At 57.5% G+C, this 10,590-nt stretch overlaps 1 protein-coding gene across 1 annotated transcript; it reads right to left on the bottom strand.

Moving 5' to 3' along the window:
• Positions 1-75: 75 nt before the first annotated feature.
• LOC147598863 (uncharacterized) lies at positions 76-10,590 on the bottom strand. Its single transcript, XM_086760116.1, has 20 exons — positions 10,468-10,590; positions 6,824-7,205; positions 6,235-6,314; positions 5,905-6,030; positions 5,687-5,766; positions 5,451-5,571; positions 5,034-5,123; positions 4,720-4,824; positions 4,324-4,501; positions 3,785-3,873; positions 3,190-3,339; positions 2,841-2,995; positions 2,483-2,621; positions 2,307-2,402; positions 1,928-2,104; positions 1,495-1,650; positions 1,135-1,236; positions 681-783; positions 303-362; positions 76-215 (listed from the first exon to the last, which is right to left on the bottom strand). Exons 1-20 carry the CDS (start codon positions 10,588-10,590, stop codon positions 76-78), a joined length of 2,652 nt encoding a protein of 883 aa, XP_086616242.1.

Consider the following 10,590-nt stretch of genomic DNA (forward strand, 5'->3'; position numbering starts at 1 on the left):
CGTGGGTTTCGGCCTGTTGTTCCAGCTTTATTAAAATACAGCCACTTCCCCAAGAAGGCTGCACCTCTGCCTGGCTTAGCAGCAGCAGCAGCAGCAGAGTGCTCGCAGGGTGCGTCCTGATCTTGGCTTCTCCTTTGGAGACTTGAGGATGAGGATGGTCTGAGCTGCCAGGGATGAGATGGAGGGCTTGTGGTCTTTCACCAAGTTCTCAAGGGCTGCGCCAGAGAGAAACAGAGCTGAGATGAACGCCCGCATCTGCAGAGACCCCCAGGCATCCCCTCCAGACCGTGCTCTCTACTCACCACTGCAGATCGCCCACACCATCTCTGGGCTTTGGTCCCTCAGGGGTCGTGCGGCAAGCCCTAGGCACAGAGCTTTGTCAGACCTGCCGCTCCCCAGCGTGCTCCCCACAGCACAGTCCCCGTCCCTGCCAGCTGGGCTGCATGGCTGCCTCCCCCTCATCAGGGTTGACCCCAGGGAAGACCACCAGCCAAGGGGGCTGGGAGCAAGCAAGGCAGCCCCCAAGCCCACCTGCGCGGGCAGGGCTGGGAGAGGGAGGCCAAGGGCCTGCGCGGGACCGCTGGGGCTCTGGCAGCCACAGGGCTGCTCCTCGCTGCCAGTGCAGCAGCAGGGACTGGGGCCAGGCTGCCAAGAGAGGGACCCCGGGGGCTGCGGCTCACCGAGGAACCTGACGGCTGTCTCTCGCAAGGTGGCCTGAGCATCCTCCAGGTACGGCAGGCTCTGACGACAGTAGTCTTTAGCCCTGCTCCTGTCCTGCGCCAGCTGCAGGGAGCACAAGGGCATGGGCATGTCGCAGCCCCTCCCCACTTGGGCGGAGCAGTGCCTCCTCCCACACCCCCCCCCCCCCCCCCCGCCCCGTGCCTCCCCTCGCCCACTCCCCCCAGCCCCGGCTGCTGAGAGCCCACCATCCTGCATTGTGCAGGGAGGGGAGAGGGCCGTGGAGAAGAGCCCTTGGGGGCTCTGCTCCTGAGGACAGGGATCAAGGATGCAGCTCCAGGCTGCGGACTCCGGGCTGGAGCCAGGCAGGCGAGGCACAGCTGCAGAGCCCGCACCCCAGACACGGGGGGCAGCCCTCGTCCAGCCTGGGCCCAGGGGCTTGGGGGCTGTGCTCACCAAGCACTCTCCGATCCTCCATGTCTGCTGGGTCTGCAGCAGGTGGCTGAGTTCTTGCCACTTGAGCAGCTCTGCTGCAGCAAGGAGGGCTTCCCCGGAGACCTGCAGAGCAGCAGAAGCTGGGAGATGGCACCATGGTCTGGGGAAGGAGACCTGGCGTCCCTCTCCCCTTGGCTTTGTTCCTGGGGTGGTCCTGCCCTTAGGAAGCTGAGACGTGCCCCGCCTCAAACATCTGGGGTCTGCTGGGTACAGCCCTGCTGGACCAGGTGGGTCAGGTGTAGGAAATGTCAGCTTTTGCCCTTGATGCCCAGGGGTCAGCATGCCCTGCCCTCTGTCACTAGCCAGCGTTGGAATCTCTACCTTGGCTACACCGTTGATCTCATCATGCATGTGAAAGAAGAGGGGGAGCAGGTAACTTTGTACCCTCTTCTTCATCCTCCTCCTGTCGTTGCCCACCACAGTCTCCAGCAACTCCATGAAGAGGCTGATGGAGATCTCTCTCATATGGCTGGACTCCTGGAAGGGAGGAGGAGATGGAGACTTGAGGGGAGATGCTGCGGAGTTGGGGTCTGCACACAGGAGCTGTGGGAATCTCTGCTCCAGCCTGGCAGCGCCGCTGGGGAGCCCGCGGGGCTCTGGGAGCAGCTCTTGAGCTGCAGCTGGATTGCACAGGGGCCGGCCTGGGACCCAGCACAGGGGGCTCGGAGGCATCGACCTCTCAGGGCTGGGCCGCAGGGCAGCTCTCCTTTCCCCATGCCCCTCTGTGGGGCTCAGTCTCCCACATCAGCCTTACATTGTCAAACAGGGGCAGGAGCTCAGCTGCCAGCTGCACAGCGATGGAGCTGGCCTCCTCTTTGTTCAGGTGACCCATCACATTTCTGCAGAGCACCAGGAGCTTCCACTTGATATCTGTGTTGCCACGGTGAAACACCTCCATCATGTGAGGGAGGAAGGCCTGCATTTTCCTTGCCTGTGTGAAAAAGAGTCACCATTCCTGTGAAAAGGTCCGCACCTGGAAAGCTCCCCAGGCAGCCACAGGGCCCACCACAGCAGGGAGGGCAATTGGAGCAGTCACCCCACCGCCTGACTGCCAGCCAAGGCCAAGCCACCGCCTTACCCACTGCCCCCGCCCCCGGCTGCCAACATGGCTCCCCTCATGATACCCTGCTCACCATGCCAGCTCTCTCTGAGAGCACGATGAGGCCTTTAAGGACTTGGAGGAGCGTTAGCCTGCTTGGACACATCTCATAGCTGGCAGAGGTCACCACCTGAAAGAAACCAAGCAGTGAGATACTGGCAGAGCCTTCAGGGCTTGCAGAAAGTGATCAGGCCTTTGCTGGTAACTCACAGGCACGTGGACACAGGCACCTTCTGAGCCGAGAAACCTCTGCGAACACTCAGTCTGGGACAATCTGAGAAGCCCATTAAAGATCCTCTCCAAAACATGGGGTACAGAGAACATCACCTCCCACATGGCCAGGGCAGTGCTGCAAGACAGAGCGCTCTGTCAGCTGGGCTGCCTCGGCCACAGCAGCACGGCCCGGGACAGCCCCGCGGGACACAGACCCTGCCCCTCGGCTGGGATGCCCTGGGCAGCAGGAGAGGGCTGAGGTGGTGGTGTTCTCGGTGGGGCTGGCAGCCGGAGAGTCCCCGAACCCCTCTGCCCACAGGGAACAAGCCCTCAGGGTGCTTGTCAGGGCCAGTACCTGTCTCCTCGCGGAGCGATCTTCAGCATGGTGCTGACTGCCTCCCCAGGGCGCTTTCTAGCTATCAGGAGAAGCAGTGACTCCACGCTCTGCTGGGCTGGTGCCGTGCTGATCTCTTCCAGGTTTTCGTGGATGCAGCTCAGGATTGCTGGCACCTGGAGGGGACACAGGTGAGGATGGTGCTGCCACTGGGGTGCAGCCCTTTCCTCAGCTGCCCTTCCCATCCCTCTCTGCTGCCTTCACGTGTCTTCTGGTGCCCGATACAGCTGGGTTTGGGAGGGAGGGACGGAGGGAGCAAGAAGGCCTGACAGGGCTCAAGGGCAGGGCAATCCAGCCACCAGCCACTTACATCCATCAGCCAGAGGTCACAGTCTGCCATGACATCATCCAGCATCTTTGTTGCCACCTCCTTGTCAAAGATGCTGCAGTCTGTCATCGCCTCGATGATGACGAGGATGAGGTCTGTCCTTTCCGAAGGCCTGAGGTATATGACATAGGCCTACGGGAGAAAGGCAGGGAGCGACGACACGTCACCGCCAGTGCCCTGATGGTGTTGCGGAGCTGGGCAGCGCGAGCAGCCGTGGCGAGAGATGCCCGGCAGTGCTGGCGGCAGTGCTGGCAGGAAAGCTGGCAGCAGGGGCTGCAGTCACTGCGCGGGGCAGGACGAGAAGAGAGGGCCCCCTGGTGAGGGAGGAGAGTTGGGCTGAGGGGCACAGTGTGCTGGCCCTCCAGAGCACCAGGGCTTGCTGGTGGCCAGGAGGGCTGGAGCTGCTGCTGGGACACTGCAGTGCAGCCCTGGCATCGTCCCTGCTCGGGGACAGCAGGAACCCTCTCCCCGGGAACAGTGAGGCTACGCCAGGCCTGCTGAGTCTGGGTGCCTTTGCTCACACAAGTGCCCTGCCGACGCCACGGAGAAGTGTCCCAGCAAGGGGGAAGCTCATTACCGTGCCTCTGCTGGTGGCCACAGACGGAGAGGAGGTGGTCTGGTGTTCCCAGCAGAGCTGCTGTGCTTTCTCCTTTGGCCTTGACCTGCCTAAACAGCGGGAGAAACACAGAAGAGTCAATAAGACACAGCAGCTTTGCCAGCAAGCTCCCCAAAGCACCCAGAGATCTGCTTGCAGGACACAAGCGGTCAAGGAGATTTCTGGAGGGCGTCAGGAACAGCTTCTTGCTACAAACCCTGGAGGGAGCAGGTGGGGTGATGCACAGATGCACCTGCTCTTTGCTAACAGGGAAGACATGGCTTTGGGACATGGCAATCAAGAGCTGCTTTGGTGGCGTTCAAGATACTGAAAGGAGGGAGGAAGGAGAGCAGGAGACAGCAGATCCTGGACTTCAGGAGAGCACTCAGCTTCTGCAGCAGAATGACAGCTGGGAAGCTACGGGAAGCAGCTGTGAGGGGCAAAGGAGGAGAGGGAGAGAAGCCAACCCAATGGCAGATGTCTGTGTGCGGTGGGATGCAGCCCACCACAACTTCTCTTACTTTCTTGATTTTTCAGGAATGTATAGAGGTAATAGAGAGCCTCTGATGCTGGACGCTTTGTCACATCCTCCGAAGACCAGAAAAGGAAGAGCCGTCCCAGCAGCTGCCCCAGGACTGGGATCTGGATCTCTCTGTAGCTGACGGGGCCGTCTATTCCTCTGCCAAAGTGGTGCCAGGCCTGTGTGAGGGAGGCAGAACAGCAGCAGGGTTGAGGGCAGGCAGCTGGTGCCAAAGCCCTGGACACACCCTGGGGTGAGCCAGGGCTTCGCAGGGCCACGCCGGCCACAGCTCCCAAAGCAGCGACATGGGTGACAACCCCGCGTGGGGAGAGCTGCAGGCTGCTCTGGTGTGCAGTGAGGGGGAGACGGCCTGGCTGGAGGGTGCCTGGCTCCTTACCTCCAGCGAGGAATGCCTGCTCAGCAAACAGCTCAGTGAGCTAATCCTCTCCACAGCCCTCTCCCGCACCTCTGCTCTCTCAGAGTCGGTGAAGTTCAGCAGCATCTGGGGTGAGGTGAGAGAAGCTGCTGGTGAGCCCCGGCAGCAGACACCCGCTCCAGCACAAGCAGCGCGGGCTCAGCTCCTGAGCTGGACTCGCACAGTCCATGGCGGCTTCCTCAGCCCTCGAGCAAAGGTGCGGGCCGTCCGCTCAGGAGTGGACAATCCCTTCCCTGCAGGGTGAGGAACAGCCCCGCTCTTTGCACGTGCCAGACCTGGAAGATACTCTGCAGCTGCTCGCTGACTCTGCAGGCGGGAGCGCTGAGCACCAATGTCCACAGCATCTCGTCCACGGCAATCAGGGTCTGCAAGGAAGACAGAGTTGTGGCAGTGCCGCCTGCTGTCCCTCTCACCCCAGGAGACGAATGTGAACTCGTAGAGCCAAGGGAGGCCTCCTGCACTGCATCGCAGTGGCCGGGGGGGGGAGACCCAGGGACAGGCAATCTGCTGCAGGCGGAGCAGCCTGCGGCGCGGGACGTGGCCAGGCTTAGGGGAAGGGGACGAAAGGCTGAGGGTGGGAAAGCAAAGCCGAGACCCTGCCCTGCCTTGGCTCTCTGCTCATATCGCAGCACGGTGTGGCCAGGGAGCAGCCCAGAGGGGCTGGGGGCTCCTGTAGCTCACCCAGCACTTACCTTGGTGTAGAAGTAAATGTCCATGTTTTCTGTTTCATGGCTTGGAGGAAGGAAGAAGACACTGGAGAAGCAGGCTCGTAGGAGGCTGCTCTTTTTGCTCTCCAGCAGAATCCCCACTGAGCTGCAAAGAGGGAGAGAGGCCACTCAGACGGTGGTGTTGGGAGCAGAGCCTCAAGGCCTCGTGTAGGTGGACACGGACCTCTGGGACAGGGTCCCCAGGAGGGATGGGCAGGTACCTCAATGCGGCAATGGCACCCATGGCTTTCTGCCGCATGGCCGTTTGCATTTTGTCCCTGGGCTCCTCTTCCAGCAGCACCTGCAGAGCACAACTGGGATGGGCCCTGGCAGCTGCCAGCACCCAGTGCCACCAGACCCTGGCCCTGCCCAGGCACTGTCCCCACAGGATGCCCGTGCTGGCCAGGCCCTTCCGCAGAGCCGTGGGGTTTCCCCTCACCTGGATCTTCTCTGCCAGCTGGTATCTGTGGCAGAAGACATCCAGGCCCTGACACAAGTCGCGCTGCTTGGCGGTTCGGCACAGGACGCAGATGCATTTAAGGAACTTCATCTTCAGGCGCTCCTCCTGGCAGGCGGGGACAGAGACAGAGAGATGGGGAGCGTGAGAGGGGACACATACGGCCGGCGGGACCGGAGCAGTGGGGGTGCAGTGCCATGCGGGAGAGCTGGGAGAAGCAGCCCTGCCCAGCCAGCACAGCTCCAGCAGCCCGGCAGCAGAGCCCCTGTCAGCAGAGGCCGGCGCTGGCGCAGGTGAAATGGCCACGGTTACCTGCTGGGGGCTGCTGGCAAAGGCCTGGATGAAGTCCACAGTTGCCTGTTCCACGGCGTAGACAGGCAACCAGCTGTCATCTAAGGAAGGAGGAGAGCAGGGAGGGTGTGGAGAGGGGCCGGGGCCAGGAGAGAGCAGAGGCAGGAAATCTGCCCTGCGTCCAGCCCCTGCCCACTCCCTTGGCACAGTGTTCCTGTGCGTGCCAGGGCTGGAGGGTGCCCGGCAGACGGGCTGCCATGCTGGAGCACGGCGCGGCGGGGAAAGCCCCCAGTGCCCTGCGCTGAGGAACTCTCTTGCAGGTGGGCAGGAAAGGTCCCTGTCCCACAGGAGGGCTGCCTGCTGCCAGCCCAGCTGCCTCTGGCTGCCTGTGTCCGGAGCAGGAGCTGGGTCCCCTCTGCTCTCTCCCTCTTTGGGAGAGGCTGTGCTGGGGCCAGCTGCCAGCCCTGAGCATCCCTGTCATTCAGGCGGAATCGTGCCCCCCGCCCGCGGGACCCCTGCTGCCCACGTGCCGGGAAACGTGACGCTGGCGTGGAGCAGGGTGCGCTGGCTGGCCCCAGCCCTGCCCCGACCAAGAGGGCCCCTCACTGACCAATCTGCAGCGGCTCCACCATCGACACCTCGTTGGGCTCCCACGGAGAGCTGCTCTCCTGGGATGTCCAGTCTCCCTCCCAGGCCACCCTGGGGCAGCTGGGGGGCCTCTCTGCCATCCCGCGGGATGGAGGAAAGGAGTAGGAGTGGGGATGTGGGGGAAGCTTTGGAGAAAAGGCCTCGGCGCTGCGGGCTTCTGCCGGGGCCAGCAGGGTAAGACGTGGGCTCCTCGCGGGCTCCTCGCCAGCTCCGTGCTGCTGCCCTGTCCCGTTGCTGTCCTGCTGGACACTGAGGGCGGGGGGGGCACAGCTGTGCTGACCGTATGCGGTGGGGTGGGGTGTCGACACAGGGAGGTCACAATGGACCCCACTGTGACATGCTGCCTGGGCCGGGAGCGGCAGGGTTCCATGGGGTGCAGCGGGCCGGTTCAGCCCTGGGCACCTGAGTGCTCTCAGGGTGCCCCCGGTCCACCCTTTGCCCTCACGTCGCCCCGGGACCTCCCTGTTGCCCTTGGTGCTATCAGGAGAAGTTCAAAACGGAACAATAGCTTTGAGCTCGGCCCCTCAAAAAAGACCAAGGTTATGGTGCTTCCTTAGAGGTGGTGTAGGAGATATGTTGTGTGGCGAATCAGGTTTATGGTGTCCGAGTAGCGACTGAGTTCAAAAGTGATTGATTGAAATAAAACACCAAGGCAGTTTACTGAGAAGGACTTCTCTGCTTTAGAGAGCTCGTTTTTACTACTTTGTCAATTAATACAATCATAGAATCATAGAATCATAGAATGGTTACAGTTGGAAGGGACTTCTGTCTCTTCTTCTGCACCATCAGCTCCACCGCTTGTAAATTCGCGGAGGGGCGATAGTGAGGTGGGAGCCAGTTTCTAGGTGGCGCCCGAGGAGTCATGGGACATGGACCGGGGTCCTAGCGCTTTCCTGGTTGGGAAAAGAGCCACGGTCCCCAAGAACAAGGATAAAGCGGCGGGTGATAGAGCCGCAGTCCTCGAGACCAGAATGACAAGAAGTACTGCTTCAAAGGAACATAAATCAGTTTTAACGAGTCTAACAAAAGTGTTCTAGGAACAGAACTGTGCTATTAATAACAGTGACCTGAAGAGTTTGTTGACTTGGGTGTCCGCTCACGTATCAAATGCAAACCTCTGTAATATATATACGGTGGGCTCCTGGAACACCATAGGTGTTCCAGGGACTGGGGGACTGTGACTGTGGGACTGTGTAACGCGGGGTGACCCTGCTGTTCAAAAGTTATTACCGGTGTGGTGTGAAATGTTTGAAGCCTTAAAGAATCACACGCAGAAAGGAGATCCAACACCACACGTTACCCCATGCGCTCCTTCGTCCGTGGAAACAAAGACTAACAGCGAGCCGGAAAATCCCTTTGATCCAGGTCCCATAGATCCGGAACAGAAACCTTCAGTCTTTGGAACTTCCTTGTTATAGAGGTGGCGTGTTTGTCTGTGCATGCATATAAGCATGAAGTAAATGGTGTGAAATAAGGGGTGAATGCTGTCTTGGTTTCAGCAGGGATTGAGTTAATTTTCCTCTCAGAAGCTTTGGATTTTGTGTGTGAAGAATGTTGATAAGAATGCTCTGATGATCAGAGTTGTTGTTAATGAGACCAAGGACACTGTCTGGCTTTCCAAGTCTCGTTAACGAGCAGGTGCATGAAGCTGGGCCCAAAAAAAAAAAAGTATCGTTCATTTGGACATCGAGTGGTGAGAAATTATACACTGTTCATTTTGTATATATTGATGTTCTTATACTTTGTTGTTATTGTAGATTTCCTCTTAGTAAACTGCAGCATAAGGTAACGTGTGATTGGCCGACTGTGGCCCCCATTCCCAATTTGCAAAAATTGCTGGGAGCTATCAGCTGGGTACGCCTGGTATTAGGCCTCTACAGAATTACTTTCTCCACTATTCCAAATACTTAAGGGAGACTCAGATTTAACCTCTTCTAGGAGACTAACTCCAGAAGCACAAATGGCATTACAAACAGTTTTGCTACAGATTTCCATTCATTTGCCTAAGCAACCAATGCTGCAATTTTTAAAAGAATTTATGTTGTATCCAGCAACTCATTTAAGTTGCACTCCCATTAAAAATGCCTTGACAATATTTCCAGATGGATCAGGAAAAACACACAAATCTGTAATTGTTTGGAAGCAGGATGGTGAGTGGCATCATGACGTACAATTGGTAGAAGGTTCAACCCAAATAGTAGAACTTGCAGTGGTGGTATGAGCTTTGTATAAGTGGAAAGATGAGTCCCTCAATATTGTCTCCGAATCTGCCTATGTGGTCAATGTAGTACAACGCGCTGAATGCGCAATGTTAAAGGAAATTAATAATCCTTTTTTGTATGATCAGTTTCAACAGTTATTGTTGGTATTAGAATCATAGAATCATAGAATGGTTAGGGTTGGAAGGGACCTTCAAAGGTCATCTAGTCCAACCCCCCTGCAAGGAGCAGGGACATCCCTGACTAGGTCAGGTTGTCTTTTGGTTTGCCCATAACCAAATGAAGTGGTCCTTTTTTTTCCCCCACTGATACCCTGGCTCCCAGTGCCCAGCACATCCTCCCCTTCTCTGTGACCACTCTCTGCCCTGTTCTGCCAGCACAGCCCTGAGCTCAGTGCAGATCTTGTGTCTCAGTGAAAGAGGATTGAACCTGTGCACACTACTGCATACTTTCATCCACAATACAACAGAAATTTCATCCCCAGAGATATGGAGTTTGTCCTTCCTCCTTCTCTCTGCTGTTAGAAAAGACTGTGAAGCCCCGTTGGAAACCTGTCATGCTCACAAGCGGGATGTCAACATGTGTTTGCTGCCAGTTACTGCCAGCGTGGTGGCAGTTGTCTGTTGTGGCTCAAGCCATGGTGGAGGAACATGTTGGTTACAGTAGGCTATATGATAGCGATTATATATCAAGAGAGTATATTGTGCTCCTTGCAGGGGGGTTGGACTAGATGACCTTTGAAGGTCCCTTCCAACCCTAACCATTCTATGATTCTATGATGTTCCTTTCTTTAATTTCTTCCCCATCCTTGTACTCCTCTCTTCCTGGATAGTGGGTCCTATGCTGCCCATCTGATGGTACGCCAGCATCCCCAGCTGCTCCCATACAGCTATCCCTGAGCAGTCATTCCCATTGCAGTCCGCTCCTCTCTGAGATGTCATCTGCCTCCTTCATTTCTGCCTTGCCTTTGTCTCAAGGATCCCTTATCTCTCATTCTGCAGCCCCACAAGTCAAGGTGTTTGTTTTCAAACTCCTTTGAGATGTCCACCTACCAGGTCAAGCTGAGCCTCCCTTTTCAGGAGAAAAACTCCCAGTTCTTTTGAACAGAGGCGAGCTGGCTGGTGGGAAACTCGTCTGCAAAGGAAGGAATGGGGATGAGTGTTCAAGAGGTTCCTCTCCCACCTTGTGTTATCCTTCCTGCTCTGCAAGAAGCTGATGTCCCTTCACAAATGCATTACTTAATGCTGTTGTAAAACACAGCTGTTGCCAAAAACACTGCCTTTCCCCCCATTTTCTTGCAAGCTGTTCTGTTATCAGCTGTGGTGCACAATGCTCTGGATTGGCTCCTTGCATGAGCCTTCTGGGCAGTCATTCCCGTTTAACTTACTTGAGGACAGATGGTGCACTCCGCATAAATGGCAGTCTTTTCCCCACTTGCCTGGCAAGGCTCATCCTTGGCAGTTTCGCAGTGTGATTCCCAGTCATAGTTGGTTTGGAGGTAGTTTTCCAT

This window comes from Chlamydotis macqueenii, chromosome 15, assembly GCF_036417535.1.
Source record: "Chlamydotis macqueenii isolate bChlMac1 chromosome 15, bChlMac1.mat, whole genome shotgun sequence".
NCBI lineage: Eukaryota > Metazoa > Chordata > Aves > Otidiformes > Otididae > Chlamydotis > Chlamydotis macqueenii.

Bases quoted from the DNA above. Each gene is read 5' to 3' on its own strand.
- LOC147598863 (XM_086760116.1), bottom strand. From the start codon at position 10,590: ATGGAAAACTACCTCCAAACCAACTATGACTGGGAATCACACTGCGAA. The intron at 4,502-4,719 runs GTAAGGAGCCAG...TCCCTCACACAG, and splicing joins GCAGGCATTCCTCGCTGGAG to GCCTGGCACCACTTTGGCAG. The intron at 1,237-1,494 runs GTAGAGATTCCA...GCTGCTCTGCAG, and splicing joins AGATCAACGGTGTAGCCAAG to GTCTCCGGGGAAGCCCTCCT.